The sequence below is a fragment of the Heterodontus francisci genome, chromosome 16, assembly GCF_036365525.1.
Source record: "Heterodontus francisci isolate sHetFra1 chromosome 16, sHetFra1.hap1, whole genome shotgun sequence".
NCBI lineage: Eukaryota > Metazoa > Chordata > Chondrichthyes > Heterodontiformes > Heterodontidae > Heterodontus > Heterodontus francisci.
In genome coordinates, this window is record NC_090386.1 from 78,801,806 (window position 1) to 78,820,487 (window position 18,682).

Sequence of the window (18,682 nt, forward strand, 5' to 3'; positions counted from 1 at the left end):
AGGTGGAGGGTGATAACTGGGGGTCTTACCTGAGTACTTATAAGGATACTCTTATTGAGCCTGGTGGAGGGTTTGAGTGAGGAGTTATAGGTTTGTAATCCTTTACTCTGCACAATAAATGTGAAACTGAGTAAAGATAGGCTCCAGCATTATCCTTCCACAACACGTTTTCTGGGGTTCAACATTGGGCTGATGAGTGGCAGGTAATATTCATGCCACATAAGTGCTGGGGAAAGAGATTCCCAAGCAATTGAAAGCCCAGCAGTCGCTCTTGACCTGCAATGGCATTAACATCATCAAGTCCCTCATCATGGACCAGAAGCTTAATTCGACCAACTATATCCACACTGTTCTACAAGAGAAGGCAGTGACTGGATATTCTGACAAGTGGTTCACCTCCTGACCCCTCAATGTCTCATCCTACTCTACAAAGGTTAAATCAGAAGTGTGATACAATACTTACAACTTGTTTGAATTGTGCAGCCACAATATTCAAGAAGTGCAATGACATCCAATGCAAAGCAGCTTGTTTGGTGGGCACCTCTACCACTGGACTTGATATTCACCCCTGTCACCAGCACACTGTGGATGCAGCATGTATGATCTCCTGAATGCACTTAACAACTCACTAGGGTTACTTCTACAGCACCTCCCTACTCTGTGACCTATACCACCAAAAAGGACAAGAGCTGCAAAATCATCAGAACACCATTGCCTGTAAATTCACATTCAAGTCACACACCACCCCGACTTGGACGTATATATAGCTATTCCTTCACAGTTACTGGGTTAAGATGCTGGAACTCCCTAACATTGTGGGTGTGCCATCACCACAGGGGCTACAGCAGTTCAAGGAGAAGGCTCACCACCACCTTCAACTAACTCTAAATGCAACATTCCTGGTGTCACCCAGGTCAATTTTTAAAAAAAGTAAATCCTAAAGTGAATTCACTGTTGATCATTAAATAGTACATAATATCTTCTTATCCACCAAAAATGAAACATGTTAAAAATATATATATTGGATGAAAGCAGGTGCATTGTCATATTTTCACTTGGCAGTTATTAAGTGGCTCAAATCCAAACCAACCTGCACCTAGAAATCATTGAGCAATTTGCACAGGTCAGTTAAATGTGCAGAGCAACATGTCCCTAGGGGAATAAAACATAACACGGATACTCTTTGTCTACACTGAACTCCATTAATAAAGCTTAGCAAAAGGAAACCTAAATATCAATAAGGATCACGTCATTCCATTCTTACCAAATAGTGTTGCAGCTTGTGAGGCACTCAGACTAAACTGGGATTCAAGGAACTTGGGTCCAAATGTGGACATGCCAGCTATCAGAGTAGCTTCAGTTGCTCCTGACAGACAGAGAAAGATGAAAGTTGGATTCTTCAGCAATAGCAATGCTGACCTGTGGACAAGAAAACTTGGTCAAAGCTATAGGTTTTGAGATATGTAAATAGTATGAAAATCAAATCCTTGCTAAATTTTCCTTCTCATTCCTTCTCTTTCTAATGCAATGAAATAGAACGCAAAAGAAATGGGAAGCTATTAAAATAAAGATTTAATGTATGATTTTTAATGGAACATTAAACACAGACAAAATAACTAAGGATCTAGCCTTGGCTCCTTGCTATTGCTCATCTACATGCTGCCCCTTGGCAATGATATTTATCATGTTCCACATGTCCCACATAGCTGACAGCACCAAGCTCCACCTCATTGCCATTTTTCTCGACTCATCCAATGCCTCTGTTGTCTGACATCCATATAGGGAATAATTTTCCCACCTTCGTTTTTTTCCGGAAGGTGGGACATTTTTGGGTTGTGGACCTGATTGCCACAGTAATGGAACTGTCAGTGTAATCTTCCAAGAGGCGTCCAATTAAGAAGGCACCTCTGGGACTGCTGGCCAATTAGGGACGGCGGTCAGGCAAACGAGGTGGGACGGTGATTCAGCAAGCATGAATGCGAGGGCTGCAGGCAGCCATCACTGTGTCCGCAGTGAGAGTGCTGCTGATGTGAATGGGACAAGAGAGGGTGCACAAAATGGAGACATGAAACGGCTGGAGGAAATGGCAGCCACTTCTTCCTCACCAGCACTATCTGTGACATCAGTTCCAGATGATAATCATGCAAGTAAAAGCCTCAGTCTGTGGACGACCTCAGGCTTGCCAATTTGCTTCTTTACCATGCAGATTGCATATTACTTTCATGGCGCTCCAACCTCCCACTGTGCACTCACCTCCTGCAAGTTGACAAGCTGTAGGCACTATGGCAGATCCTGTAAAATTTCATTGCCTTTTGAAAATACCTACTTATAGAGTCATATACGGCACAGAAGGAGGCCATTCGATCCATAGAGGCTGGAATTTTACAGTGGGTGGACTGGAGCCAGACTCCGACGTAAACGTTGGTGACGAACCCGCTTCCGCCCAGCCTGGCGATATGTCCCGTATTTTACGGATCCCCAGGCTTTAATTGTCCCGAGGCGGGACTTCCACCGACTTGAGGGAGGAGGTCCTGCCTCAGTGAGCTGCCGGCCAATCAGCGGGCCGGCAGCTTTTAGTCTCAGCAGTGCCACCGGGAGAGGTGGCCACTGCTGGGACTGCAGTCCAGTCGACGCCATGGACCTGAGAGAGTGGGTAAGTTTGGGCTGCCTCACCAGGGGGATTGGTCATGCCCTGGTGAGGCTAGGGTGGTCGTTTGGGGAGGGGGGGCGTCTTGGATCCCGGAGGTGGTTTGGGAGGTGGGGGCGGCCATCAATCGGGCACCCTGTGCCCGACTGCTATGCCCCCCCCCGGGGCATGGAAAGGCCGACAGCTATCGCTGGGCGGCCTTTCACGTCCCCAGCACACCCGCTTGCCACGGGTAAAATACCCATGGAGGCGGGCGAGGGCCCTTAAGTGGCCACTTCAGGGTGTTGATTGGCCTCGGGCGGGCGGGCTGTTTCCCACCCCCCGCCTGACCTCCGTAAGCTTGTCTGGAGGTGGAATCGGGGCGGGTAGGCCTCCTGGAGCCTGCCACTTAATTTTACGCCGCCCCCCACGCCACCATCCGTCCCGCTGGGGCGGCGTAAAATTCTGGCCATAGAGTCCATGCCGACTCTCCATGGAGCTATCCAGTCCGTCCCAACCCCACCGCCCCCACTTGATCCCTGTAGCCCTGCAAGTTTATTTCCTTCAAGCGGCCATCCAATTTACTTTTGAAGTCATTGATTGTCTCTGCTTACACCACCCTTGTTGGGCAGTGAGTTCCAGGTCATTACCACCCGCTGCGTAAAAAAAAGTTTTTCCTCATATTTCCCCTGCATCTCTTGCCCAAAACCTTCAATCTGTGTCCTCTAGTCCTTGTACCATCATTATTACTCTCAATTGGCTTCCCACCATTGTCAGGCGGATTGCCATCAGCACACAGAAGTTACCCCTGGGAAAAGGAGGAAGAGACAGAAAGTTGTCAGCATTCCTGTGCAGTCATTTTTTCTGTCTCTTCCTTACCCCCCCACCCCCACCCCCACCGCCTCCAATGTCCCGTTAAAACTCCCTCATAGATACAGAAGTAGGTCATTCAGCTTTTTTGCGCAATTTTTTCATTCAAAACGAGTCAAGGCTGATCTGTACCTCAACTCCATTTACTTTGCTCCATATCCCTTGATATCCATACTTAACAAAAATCTATCAATCTTAAGTCTTGAAAATTGCAACTGACCCAGTGTTTTGGGGGATTGAGTTCCAGATTTCAATTACCCCTTGTGTGGAAAAAAATGCTTCCTGCTGACACTCCTAAATGGCCTCGCTATAATTTTAAGATTGTGTCCCCTTGTTCTGCAGTCCCCCACCAGAGGAAGTAATTTCTCTGTATTTACCCAATTCAATCCTGTTGTTTTAAATACCTCAATAAGATCACCCCTCAACCTTCTAAACACAAGCGAATACAAGTCAAGATCATGCAACCTGTCCTGATAATTTAACACTATAAGGTTTCGTATCATTCTGGTGATTCTGCCCTGCACCCCACCAAAGCCAATATATCCTGCCTGAGGTTTGGTGCCCAAAATTAAACTCAATATTCCAGATGGGTCTGGCCAATTGACACATTAGTTAATAAAAGCAAAATACTGCGGATGCTGGAAATCTGAAATAAAAACAAGAAATGCTGGAACCACTCAGCAGGTCTGGCAGCATCTGTGGAAAGAGAAGCAGAGTTAACGTTTTGGGTCAGTGACCCTTCTTCGGAACATTAGTTCCTCACTTTGGAAATCCAATCTCCCTGAGATTCTTGGATGAGGCACAATTTCCTTCAATTAAACATTGGGAAAACAGATGTCATTGTCTTTGGCATTAGCTACTTGCCATTGATTCCATCTCTCTCTCTGGCCACTGCCTCAGGCTGAACGAAACATTTTTCCAATCTCAGCATCCTATTTGACCCTGAGCCGAGCATCTGATTCCATATTCTCACCAACAGAATGACCACCTAGTTCCACCTCCATAGCATTGGAGATCTTCATGTTTTCAGCTCATCTGCTGTCTTCAGCGCTCATCCACGCTTTTGTTACCTCCTGATTTGATGACTCATATTCTCTCCTGGCTGGCCTCCCAGCCTCCAATCTCCATAAGCTTGAGTTCACCTGAAACACTGATGCCTACATCCTAACTCTTGTCAACTCCCACTCACCCATCACCCTATTCTCACTGCCCTATATTGACTCCCGATCCAGCAACAGTTCTATTTTCAAATTCTTGTCCTGGTGATCAAATCCCTCCAAGGACTCACCTCTCCCAAATCTCTATGATCTTCCCCAGTCCTACAACCCTCCAAGAATTTTGTGCTCCTCCAACTCTGGCCTCTTGGGCATACCTCACTTCCTTTGCCCCACCATTGATGGCCATGCTTTATGCCCTAAGCTCCAGAATACCTTCCCTTAACCTCTCCAGCTCTCTCCCCTACCTTTGAAGTCCTCCTTAAAGTCTACCTGTTTGGCCAAGCTTTCAGTCAGCCATCCTAATATCTCATTCTTTCACTTGGTATCAATTATTGCCTAATTATGTTCCTCTGAACCATCTTGGGACGTGTTTTTATATTAATGGTGCTATATGAATGCAAGTTATTGTTGTTGAGAATTCTTAATTTTGTGAATACTGGCATATTTCCTACTTTCACAGACTGACATTTCATTCCAGCCATTGGCAACTAAAATCTGACTGCTTGAAACTCAAAATAATGTTTCAGAAACACTCCAGAGTAAGCACACACAGATGTTTGCTTTTGCCTCAAGTTATTATGTGTGTTTCTTTTGAAATCTGTCTGGAATGGTGTTAACTGTGACCACTAGCGATGTGCTGGAATGTGAAACATGCAACCAAATATTACCTCATCTTCCTATGCCAGAGTCAAATGAAGTTTTAAGAAATATTGTGAATTATGGTGAAAGTTTATTGAAAACATAATATCCAAAGAGTAATGGATATCAAATTATAATTTCTCAAAGTCACATAATAAATTGCTTTTAGAAAGATATGCATGATATAGCGATCCTTGAATTGAATGCTTTTAGTTAATACAACACAAGCCAAATTTGGATCCCGGGGCTTAAAATGAGCGCACTAATTCCATGGGGCTGAATTAGACGTGCATGGGATATAAAAACAGGAGGTGCTGGAAATACTCAGCAGGTCTGGCAGCATCTGTGGAGAGAGAAGCAGAGTTTCAGGTCAGTGACCTTTCATCAGAACGTCAACTCTGCCTCTCTCTCCACAGATGCTGCCAGACCTGCTGAATTTTTCCAGCACTTTCTGTTTTTATTTCAGTATTTTGCTTTTATTTTAGAGCATGAGATATACATGGGTTGCTTCTGCCATTAGAATGGATGAACTAGTGAAACTCATATACTGTTGTTCATGTTAAGACAGATAAGGTTGAGTCACAAAGTCCAACAGCAATGGCTTCATTACTTTAACAGAGTCTCTCTGTCCTGGCTCAGGAAGCTCTTTCCCTTCTCATCCCTTGCTCAATATAGTCTGTATCTATCTTTCTGTCATTCCTCCTTCTGTCTTTCTCCTCCCACCCAAAAGGTGCTCTGTCTTTTCCTCCACAACTGGGTCCCAAATAGGTTTTGCTTTCCCTTTCTCTAGCATGTCCATCTCGTTCTCTTCTAGCCCCATTTCACCAGCCTTTTATGCCACTGTAATGAAAGTTTGTTCATCAGAGAACAACTGCTATGCATACCGAACCATTACCATTTGTGAAGAAAGGCAGCGTTCCTCGGTGCAGATGCTGCAGCCCTGATGATGCCTCTCTGTGAACTGCACTCTTTTGCATTTGAGTCAGATTCCTGCAGATGTACATTGTGCTTGTTTACATCAGGCTAATGCACTGGACTTCAAAGTGTGGGGAGCCAGGCAGTGAAGTGGTGATGGTGAGTTTTTAGGAGCAGGGGGTGTTGTGCAAGCAGAGGCCCCACATTCTAATGTTTGAGGCATTAAAAGGCAAGGACTAAGCATGGGAATCCAATTTATAGTAATGGTACAGTATGCTATTTTTAAACTGAATAGTTGAAGTTTTAATGTATTGGTAAGGCTCTGAATTTCACCTTTTGGGTCTTTTTGCGGGTGTAGAACCATTTATGCCATTGAAAATTTTCTTGTTCCATCTGATTGACCATGACCGCAAAAAATTTCCAAAATCTGATAGGTCCCTGGTTATGTTGTTCTGAAATCTAATTGGCTCTTTACTCTGCAATTCTAAGCATCGTTCCTAACCTGCAAGTCCAGATTACCATTAATCAGCATCCTATGAGCATTTCGCTTCATTCTTAAATTGTGATGCAGCACTACAGCATCACAGTAAAAGTTTTAGTAGCTCCACCAAATGGCCCAGTGCCTAAAGAAACTGTCTAATAGAACACGCAGACTGGCCAAAGGTCCTAATCTGCAGTCATCACAAAAGGGGTACCATTTACTTCAACATCTCTGCACCGAGGAAGGGAGGAAAATCATTGTGGGGGTGGAGGTGGTTGGAATAGAAGGTCAATTTTAATTCCAAGGCTTGTTCAGAGAGGTGGGGGTGCAGGACAGCAGGGAAATCTTTGTGGGAGCTCAGACTGAAGCCCAGGCCATTTTAACTTCTGGGATATATTTAATATTTAGTAACTTTGATAAAGTACCACCTAGTCGGCTCATGACAAAGGTTCGGGCATATGGAGTCAGGAGAAAAATAGCTAAATGGATAGAAAATTGGCTAAAAAATAGAAAACAGAGAGTAGAGGTAAAGGGGTTGTTATTCAGATTGGAAGGGAGAAAGTGATGACCCACAAGCATCAATGATTTGGACTTAGCAGCAAATAACTCAATATAAAAATTTGCAGATACCACCAAATTGGGGGTATTGCTAACACTAAGGAAGAAAGCAACATGTTACAAGAAGACATTAGAAAACTTGCAGAGTGGGCAGTTAAGTAGCAAAAGAACATGATCATAGATAAATGTGAGGTGATGCACTTCAGTGGGAGAAGTAGAAACATTACATACCCCTTGGAAACTGAATCGGGTAGAAGAGCGAAGTAAACTCGGTACAGGTGAGCAACATCATCAAAAGCAGGTCGGCAAAACAAGTAAAAATGTTAACAAAGCACTAGGATTTATCTCTATGGTTACAGAATCCAAAAGTAGAAATTATGTTAAACTTGTGTAGGATTCTGGAGTACTGTGCACGGTTCTGGTCTCCATTCTATAAACAGGTTACAGAAGCACTGGAGAAAGTGCAGAAAAGGTTTACAGATACCAGAACTTAGAGATTACAGCTCTCCAGAAACTCCAAATTGTGCTATTTTCATTAGAGAAGAGAAGATTTAGAGAAGACCTGATAGAGATCTTTAAAATTATGAATGGGGTGGACAGGGTAGATGTGGAGAGAATGTTTTTACTTGTGGCAGAATCCAAAACAAGGAGCCGTATGTACAAGATTAATAAATCCAATAGGGAAATAAGGAGAAATTTATTACTCGAAGCGTGGTGAAATTGTGGAACTCACTACCACAGGAAGTGGTTGAAGCAATAGCTTAGATGCTTTCAAAAGGAAACTAGACGTTATGTGAGAAAAGGGAAGGAAAGATATGCTGAAAGGCTGAGGTGAGGTAGAGAGAATGGGAGGAGACCTGTGCGAAATATAACCAGCACAGACTAGCAGCAAAATACTGCTGGAAATCTGAAATCAAAACAGAAAATGCTGGAAATACTCAGACCTGCTGACTATTTCCAGCATTTTCTGTTGATTATACCAGCAAAGACCACCAAATGACCTGTTTCTGTGCTGTATATTCTTTGTAATTCTACATAAAATATATCAGCACAGTCTTCCACCCGAAACCAGTGGGAGTATGTCAGGAGCAGAGAGGAGGAGCCCAAAGACACCGGGGACAGAAAGGAATGGTCCCCACATGAAGTTAGTGCTGAGGAGGGGTATTGAGAGGTTGGGGGGGCTGGGGGTGGGTGGTGGTAGGTGCGGCGGAGATCCTGGCACTAGGAGGAGAAATAAGGCCAGGGCTGGGAAGGCCCAGTGACTTGCTGTGGTGCTGGGGGAAATTCCTGCTCCCCCGACCCACAAGGATTCCACATAAATGTTCAAAAAACATTTTAGTTACCTTTGCTGAATCATAGAATGGTTACAGCACAGGAAGTGGCCATTTAGCCTTTCTAGTCTGCACTGGCTCCCTGCAAGAACAATTAAGCAAGACCCATTCCCCACTCTTTCCCCATAACCCTGCAAATTCACCTTCAGGTGCGTATCCAATTCCCTTTTGAAACCCACAATTGAACCTGCCTCCACCACCCTCTCAGGCAGTGCATTCCACATCCTAACCACTGACTGCATAAAAAATGTTTTCTCATGCCGCCTTTGGTTCCTTTGCCAGTCACCTTAAATCAGTGTCCTTTAGTTCTCGACCCCTCCGCCAAAGGGAAGTTTCTCTCTATCTACTTTGTCTAGACCTCTCATGATTTTGGCCACCTCTATCAAGTGTCCTCTCAACCTTCTCTTCTTTAAGAGTAACCTCAGATTCTCCAATCTATCCACATAAATGAAATCCCTCATCCCTGAAACCATTCTTGTAAATTTTTTCTGCACCCTCTCTAAAGCCTTCACATCCTTCCTAAAGTGCATGCCGAATTGGACACAATACTCCACTTAAGGCTGAACCAGTTCAGTATAAATTCCTTGCTTTTGTACCCTTTGCCTTGATTTATAAAGCCCAGGATCCCTTATGACTTTTTAATCACTTTCTCAACCTGCCCTGCCACCTTCAACAATTTGTGTACATATACTCCAAGCTCCCTCTGTTCCTTCACCCACATTAGAATTGTACCCTTTTGTTTATATTGCCTCTCCTCATTCTTCCTACGAAAATATATCGCTTCACATTTCTCTGCATTAAATTTCATCTGCCACGTGACCACCCATTCCACCAGCCTGTTGATGTCCTTTTGAAGCTTATCGCTATCCTCCTCACAGTTTACAATACTTCCAAGTTTTGCGTCATCTGCAAATTTTGGAATTGTGCCCTGCACTCCCAAAGTCTAGGTCATTAATATAGATCAAAAAAAGCAGTGGTCATGGTACTGACTGCTTCTGACCACTCCACAGACTCCCAGCACGGTTCAGCTATGGGGATTATCCCCGTGCAATCTCTTAACCACCAGCTCCCCCAAAACACCTCCCCCCCACCCCCCACACCGAGTAAAAATTATATTGTGTTGCCACTGGGAGTGGTGGCTGCTGCCAGTACTGCAGAGGCCTCGGACCCAACCCCAGTGCTGGAACCCCGGAACAGAGGTGAGGCGGGGTCACTGGGGCCAGTCTGGAAGGCCCCAGCAGGAGTGTGCTGGGGGGTGGTTGTGCAGTCCAGGGATAAGGGCATCCCGGGGGGGTGGGGGAGTTCCTCCATGAGCCACAAATTGCCTAAGGTGGAGGGACCCCCACACCCCAAGCCCACAGGGAGGGCACCTCGTTTTATAAGGCGTCCTCCCCGTGTGGCAGAGGCCCTCCCTGCTGCTGTACGATGCCAGTGGCGGCGGGAAGAGGCCCTTAATTGGTCGTGAATAGGCCACTTATGGGCCTCAACTGGCCTCTGAGTGGAAAGGCCATCATCAGTCTATTCGGCTCCCGGGAAGATGGCTGGGTGACGGGCCCTCTGTCTCCCCTGCCACCAGTCATGATACTCTGTGCCCCCCTACCTCCGACCCTGCCTCATGGGCTATGTAAGTGAATGGATTTTGACTGAGTTAAAATCTAAATATTGGGGTACAAAAATGCATCTGGGAGTAATAATCCTGGCTAACGGACGGAGCTTTATGGATTGGCGGTGTGTAATTTCATGATATGTACCACCAGTGGCACCAGGATCGCAGAAGCGAAATTATCACCAGCTTCCCCACAACCTGTACCCAAGAAACTGTACCAAGAAAATGTGGCCCCAGTGCTTTCTGTAAAGTAAGGGATATAACAAGGGGAAACAAAACTTTACATGCAAAAGTGGAGATCCTATTCTTGGGCTTTTTACAGGACTTAAGTTGAAATCTGTACAAGTAATCGTGACAACTCACTATCATTTTTTCTTGTGACTGCTGATGATTTCCACTTATAAACTGGCCTAAACACACAGGAATCACTTTATAAGTGATTTAGAATTTGTTAAATTAGCAGGGATCTTTACAAAAAGGTTACAGATTTTTTGTAAACAAGTATTACTGCATACAGACACAATTAAATAACAATAATTCTGCCTTGCACATTACCTCGGCAAATCTTTTAACGTCTTCCCAAAATCTGGCTCCAGTGCTGTCTGGTGACTTCCATCCTTCAGCTGATGAGCTTCAGAGACTCTCATTGTCATGTAACGTTGCGAACCTAATTTACAGAAAAGTTGTTTAGTTGGGACGTTATCATCAGATACATATTCTACATCTTATAAGCAATTAATAGGATTAATCACACATATATACATACACATTTTAAAGAATATATTAGTTGTTACTTCACAACTACTTTGTCATAAGTATGTATATTACTATAGAATAGTGATGATTAGGGATGAAGAAATATATATTACATAGAATTTACAGCACAGATTTTAGGTCTAATATTTCGTAAAAACCCTTTTCTTCCTTGGTTTCTATTACAAGGAAGTATTTCATTAGAATTAGTTGGTTTTGTTTGTGAGATGACCATTTGTGATGAGGGCTAACAGTTATGTTATAGAACAGCAGTACTGAACAGAAATAAAATTTACCAGGAAAAATAATCTATGCATTCTGAAAAAAGAAAACAAGATGTATATAGTTTAGGCCTGAGCCCCACTCCAGACAGCACTGGCAAACGGAGAGGAGAGTTCCAGTCTCTGAATACAGCCAGAGGGCTACTTGCATCCGATGGAAGTGGAATGGAATGTCAACAACCCCCCAACCCCGTCACTGCACCGAGCTGGTCCTCCGCTGAGCTAGGGTAATGACCTGCCCATGTAGAAAGGGTTTGGCAGAATCTGCCAAATGTAAAGCATTGGGAAAAATGCGTTGTCTCATGGGCTACTGGGTACAGGGGAAAGAGAGAGGAAGAATGAAGTCTTAAATCAGAACATCACAGCTTTAGTAGTTCATTATCAGCAGAACCCAAACGATATAATTGCTACCTTGAATTCACTGCCTATTTTGTTCTCGGTACTAAATATTTAATCTTTCTAATAGTTATGGTTATTGGGTCTTTCTGAAGAGATCAGTACAGTGCCTTAAAATGGACTTGGGTGCATTCACACATCACAGATTTAGTACTGGAACAAAACGACCGCACCACTGTTGAACATGGTATAAATTAGGTGCCAAGGCCCAAACTGACTCCAAACTGAAGCAAAGAGAGCCTCGTTCGCTTGGAAGTCTCAGCAAGCTACATTTTGGTGACAGGTCTGTCCTTAATGCTGGATATAGGCTGCATATACTCTGTAACTGCAGTGTGAGTCAGAATCCAAACTGTCTTGCACGGAGTGTAAATGCATCCTCTGAAAGGAACATAGCAACAAAAGACTTCTACAATGTATTTTTTTGGACTTGGGTATGTACTGCCAGTATATTACGTGGCTGCATTGCTATTCCAGAATTGACAGTTGGCACCGAGGTGTGCTGTACCCTAGGGTTGGCAAGTCACTTGATGAAAACTGAGCAAAGTGCAGCTGAAATTAACTGATTATGGAAACTTGAAAGAAAAAAACTTGCAGTTCTTGATCATTTTCTGACCTGTGGTGGTTGTTTTATACCCTTTGTGTCTATAAGCCTGCCTTGATATAATCACAAGTAAAATAACTGATCCACTAGGTTATAGTTCAATTTGGAAGCATGGTTTAAGCAAAACATAATCAAGAATTTCAGTCAGTGTAAAAATAGTGATTGAACACTTTCGAAGCACATTTACTTCTTATGCAGAATGGCACAAAAGAGTTTATACAAGGGGGGACAAAAAGTGGCAAAGTATCAAGATAGATGGTGCTTCAATTTACTGTGCCAAGTCGTAGCAGGTGATGGATTCATACCTATAGTTACTGACATGGTGAGGCCCTGATTTGCTATTACAGGAAGCAATAGCCAAGCGCTCTCACAGCAGACAGAGAATTAAAAACATCTGTAATATTGCTGCCCACTCCTGGGAACCTCCGGGCAATGGCCAATTACCGCCCCGTCAATCTACTCTCGATTATCAGCAAAGTGATGGGCAGTGTCGTCGACAGTGCTATCAAGCGCCATTTAAACAACAACAACCTACTTAATGATGCTCAGTTTGGGTTACGCCAGGGCCACTCGGTCCCTGACCTCATTACAGCCTTGGTCCAAACATAGATAACAGACCTGAACTCAAGAGGTGAGATGAGGGGAGTTTGATTGCTCTTCATATTGACCGATTATGGCATCAAAGAACCCGAGCAAAATTGAAGTCGATAGGAATCGGGAGAAATCTCTCCACTGGTTGGAGTCATACCTAGCACAAAGGAAGATGGTTGTGGTTGTTGGAGGCCAATCATCTCAGTCTCCAGACATCACTGCAGGAGTTCCTCAGGGTAGTGTCCTAGGCCCAACCATCTTCAGCTCTTTCATCAATGATCTTCCCTCCATCATAAGGTCAGAAGTGGGGATGTTCGCCAATGATTGTACGATGTTCCGTACCATTTGCAACTCCTCAGATACTGAAGCAGTCCATATCCATATGCAGAAAGACCAGGGCAACATTCAGGCTTGGGCTGATAAGTGGCAAGTAACATTCACGCTACACAAGTGCTGGGCAATGACGATCTCCAACAAGAGAGAATACAATCATCTCCCCTTGACATTCAATGGCATTACCATCACTGAATCCCCCACTATCAACATCCTGGAGGTTACCACTGACCAGAAACTGAACTGGACCAACCCCATAAATACTATGGCTACAACAGCAGGTCAGAGGCTGGGAATTCTGCTGCGAGTAATTTGCATCCTGGCTCCCAAAGCCTGTCCACCATCTACAAGGCAAAAGCCAGGAGTGTGATGGAATACTCTCCACTTGCCTGGATCAGTGCAGCTCCAACGACATTCAGGAAGCTCAACACCATCCAGGACAAAGCAGTGCGTGTGATCGACATCCCATCCACAAACATTCACCTCAATCGCCACCTTCAACATTCACTTCCTCCAGCGCACCGATGCACAGTGGTAGCAGTGTGTACCAAGTACAAGATGCACTGCAGCAACTTACCACGCCGCCTTCAATGGCATCGTCCAAACCCATGACCTCTACCACCAGGAGGACAAGGGCAGCAGTTGCATGGGAACACCACCACCTGCAAGTTCCTCTCCAAGTCCCACACCATCCTGACTTGGAACTATATCGCCGTTCCTTCACTGTCGCTGGATCAAAATCCTGGAACTCCCTTCCTAACAGCACTATGGATGTACCCACACCAGATGGACTGCAGCAGTTCAAGAAGGCAGCTCACCACCACCTTCTCGAGGACAATTAGGGATGGGCAACGAATGCTGGCCTGGAGTTGAGCCAAAGAGAAATAAATTCCATCATAAATGGCTTGAATTTGATTTTTGGTGTTAGTCGATTTTATTACATGATAAAGGAATTAAGACATTTATTATGAATTATTAACAATTCATTCATTATAGAGTTTTTTTTATGTCAAGTCCACTGTAGAGATGTTGCACAGCAGATACAAACACTGGGTCACGTATTTCCAAATAGCATACATTGCTGTTTGCAACATATTAATGATGACACCGTGTAGTCACAAAATGTGTCGCATATACCTATTTACACACACTGGTCCAGATGATTAGATCAGCACAATCCACCCAGTTATGTCAATAGTCACGCTAACCTCTGAAAAAGTTCTGTGTTTGTTTTATATGCAAGTTTTGCAAATACTGAAGACGAATTTCAAGCCATTTATGATGGGATTTATTTCTCTCTTGCTCGACTCCATTTTTTAAGTTATTTGCTCATCTCTATTTGTTTAGCTCTCTTTTTACTAAGTCATCCTCTTTAAATGAGCAGGAAGCCTGTGTCTAGCTCTTTGCCCCAGGCTACTCATGATTCACTTTTTTTAAAATTCATTTATGGGATGTGGCTGTCACTGGCAAGGCCAGCATTTTCAAACTGATCTCTATGATGCAAGGTAACCACTCTCTCCCAGTAACAGGAAAATAGTCTGTCTACAGTAAACTGCAAACCTCCAAATAGTTTCATAACTGCTGTGTGGAATTTAAATCAGTAGTTTAGAATCTTTATTAACCATCACCACAATAGTATAAATGTAGAATGGCTTCCAGCATTTTATTCAGGTTGCTTCTATTGCATTTCCATGTACTACTCCTTTAGGGATTTACACATATTCTAAATCAATGTCTGCATCCACCCACTCCCATTTCTGCCACCTTTATTCCCTCTACACCTCATCTCCTAAAGGCATAGATTTCTAACTAGAGTAAATTTCATAGACACCGATTATCCTCCAGTACCTTATCCAACTAACAATAATTCATAGACTTCAGCGCAAATGGTGTAGCTGCATCTCTCTGCAACTCATCATTTCCTCGGAGAATACCAGTGATTTCTTTTGTGCACTTTTGAATCTGGACAATGGATGTTAACAAGCCTTGGATGAGAGATGTTACCCTGTCCTCACCTGACATCCACACACAAGGACTTCCAGCGAGAGACTCTAGACTGTAGATCAGACGAGAAATCCTTGTCAAATTTCCTCTTCCTAGCCCGGGGTGATAAAGACAATTATACCAGTAACACTAACTTAGTACAAACTGAAAAGTAAAACCGGGACCCTTCTGCTTTGAATAGTTTAGCTACTTAACTTTCTGAACCTTGTGAAAGCAGAGAGGTGGTGGCGAGGGAAACAGATTATACATTTTATTAGGGCTTGCTACATCTCTGTTGCTATCTGCAATGGCACAATGAAGTGTGTGGTCATCAAGATTTTAGTTATGGAGAATAGAAACTTAGGACTATTACCCCAATGGACTGATTTCCATATTCAAAATGGCAATCAGTTGACACCATAACAATCTTTTCAGAAGAACTTTGTTTGAAGAAAAAAGGTCAACAATTTAAACTGCTCAATTGAATATTGAAAAGATTAAAGTGGGGCAGGTTTTGGTGTTTCAGTGCATCTCTACTTAGCGGTACAGTCCTGTTAAGAAATGATTGTGACATATTCTCTTGTTTCTCTAAGTCGGCTTCACTTGTCATCCCCATCAGTTTAGACAAGATTACCAGTTGCAAAAATCGTACATCCAATTAACCAGCTCGATTTTACTTTTTGCACAATAGATCTGAGTAACCTCACTGCAAAATAAAATTGAATTACAATAATATGCTGACCTTGTTGTGGCTCACTGCATTGATGTGCCTATTACACGAGTGAGCTATGAATGCTTAACCTTTATCTGAAATTTGTCTCTCCATTATTTTAACAGATGTCTTAGTCCATTAATTTTAAATGTTTCCACTACATTAGCAGAGAGAGAAACTTCAAACAAGTAAGGGTTCATGGGTTAGTATTTCCTGGCATGATTTCAGTGTCTGCTGCATAAGCTGCTAACTGGAATTTGACTAATTATTTTAGTAGGCATGCAGTTTACTTTTTAAATTAAAAGACTTCAAAGTTCTGACACAAAGTTAAACTGATCATGTGGCAGGACAATATAGGGGTCTGGAACAGGCACTGGCCTGTGTCCAAAGGTTTAACTCCAAAAGGAAGAAGGCATTGTGATAAAACGTCACATTTTTGTTACTGCCCTCATTTTCAACAATGTACAATAATGATACAATGCAGCTATTCTGTCTGGAGGCCAGCAGTTGTACACTGCGGCCAAGATTCCCATTGCAAAGCATGTTGTCTGAGGCTGTGAACGGCACTCTCCCCTGACAGCCAGAGTTAAAGCTACAGAGTACATGCAGAGCTGTGATGCTGGCCAGCAAATGTTTTGGGAATGAGGATGAGAGTTTCCACATTCTCAAAGCATTAAAAGACTCGGAGGTAAGGTTATGGCCCAAGAGAACCATATGACTACGTTAGCACTTAGTAGCACAAAAGCAAAATACTGTGGATGCTGGAAATCTGAAATAAAAACAGAAAGTGCTGGAAATGCTCAGCAGGACTGGCAGCATCTGTGGAGGGAGAAACCAGGTTAATGGGCTGAAATTTACCAGCCCTATGACGATGGACTGGTAATATAGCGGGGGAAGATATCAGGAGGAGAGTATGACATCTTCCTGCTGTCATGACATATTACCAGCGGCAGGAACCTCAGCACTTAAGTGCCCAATTAAGAGGCACTTCCTGATCCTGCTGGCCACCCAGTAGGTACTGGGGGGGGGGGGGGGGGGGGAGTGGGGTGCAGTTTCCTTTATGATGACTCCATGGCCCACGGAGGGGCCCCCGCCCATAGCAGCTATGGCCACCCCTACGCTAAGCTGCCACTGCTGCGATATGCCCCCACCACCCAAACACCAGGGCCTACCTGCTAGGCCCCAGCATACTCAGAAAAACTCACCTCGTATTCGAGGGTGCCTCGGCATTGAGGCACCCTCTCCTTCATGCTGCAGCCTCAGCAGTGGACATCTGTAACGGGTAGTGCTGTCAAGGCTGCTGAGATGCCGACTCTCAGATTGGGCCGGCAGCTCTGGGAGGTGGGGCCCAGCGACGGCCTCTTAATTGGCCGCTGCCAGAAAATGCTGCCTCCTGGGTGCTGCTGCCTGCCAGCGCGGGAACAGCTCCCACTTTCATTCCTGGAGACATCCAAGAAAATTTAGTCCAACATTTCAGGAAAGGTCATCAATCTGAAACATTAACTCTGTTTCTTTCTCCACAGATTCTGCCAGACCTCCTGAGCATTTCCAGCATTTTCTGTTTTTACTTTATATTAGCACTTTGTAATCTGGTTTCTTGCTGCAATGGAGTTATTGCCCACATGGTATTGAGCTCAAGTGGTACAAGACTGATTTCTTAGAAGGTCTTGTACTGCTTAGCCTCAGTATATTCCAGATTCAGAGAGAGACTTGACACTATAGATGTGGTGATGCTTCTGCATTGATGAAATACAGTTGAACCTGCTTTGCAATGATGTAAAAATGGCATAGGTACACTCAAAATATTTATGCCAATGTTATAGAAAGAATTTAGTACAAACTATAAAAGTAGAGCTTCTGAATTTTAGTTTTGTCTTTTGAAAATAAATTCCATTATGGAGGTGTTTTAACTGAAACCTAGGGCTTTTTGTTTAGGGTTTCTGGAAAGAGTTTAACAAATTATTCTCCACCTTGCTCCCACTCTGACCATTCTGTCCTTGGTCTGCTACAGTGTTCCAATGAAGCTCGACGCAAGCTTGAGGAACAGCACTTCTTCTTTCGACTGGGCACTTTACAGTCTTGTGGACTCAACTTTGAGTTCAACAATTTTAGATCATAACCTCTGCCCCATTTTGTTTCGGTTTTCTTTGTTGGTTTAGTTTTCTTCTCTTATTTCTCTCTTACTTCCTTTACTTTGCTTTCGAAGCGTGACTGTTCAGGACCCTGGCATTCACACTTCCTCCAGACACATCTTTTGTTTCTTTACTTGTCACTTTGACCTAGCATCATGAAACCTTTTGTTATTTAGTCTCTCCTGCCCTCCACCCTGTCTCAGACCTTCCCTTTTGTTCTTCTTCCTAACCTCTCCACTTTCACTTGCTTAAAACCTATTACATTTCTAACTTTCCCCAGTTCCGACGAAAGGTTATGACCTGAAATGTTAACTCTGTTTCTCTCTCCACAGTGCTGGCTGACCTGCTGAGTATTACCAGCATTTTCTGTCTTTACAACAAATTATTCCTTTTGCCCATCATCTGACCAACCTTCCAAGATAGTTTCCAGTGATCTAGATCACGATGAAGACAACTGTACACAGACCAGGATCAAATCTGGGAAAAAAATCAGATTGAAGCACAAAAGACACAACTTAACCAAAGTTTAAACTTTCGAGTTTCTGCACACCTGTCCCTTATAAAATGCTTTCCACTGGATCCGTTAATCCATACTGGTGGCATAGAGAGACGATGCGCAGATGATCTACTCCACAGTATTGAAATTGTGAAACTTGC

At 43.8% G+C, this 18,682-nt stretch overlaps 1 protein-coding gene across 9 annotated transcripts in view; it reads right to left on the minus strand.

Moving 5' to 3' along the window:
- The window catches only part of slco4a1 (solute carrier organic anion transporter family, member 4A1), a 205,568-nt gene that overhangs the window by 33,335 nt on the left and 153,551 nt on the right, over positions 1-18,682 (minus strand). For all 9 annotated transcript variants that reach the window (XM_068048429.1, XM_068048427.1, XM_068048432.1 and 6 more), the window contains 2 exons: positions 10,799-10,910; positions 1,265-1,419 (listed from right to left, as the gene is read on the minus strand). In XM_068048429.1, the coding sequence (XP_067904530.1) occupies positions 1,265-1,419; positions 10,799-10,910 (267 nt within the window). The remainder of the gene's footprint in view (positions 1-1,264; positions 1,420-10,798; positions 10,911-18,682) is intronic.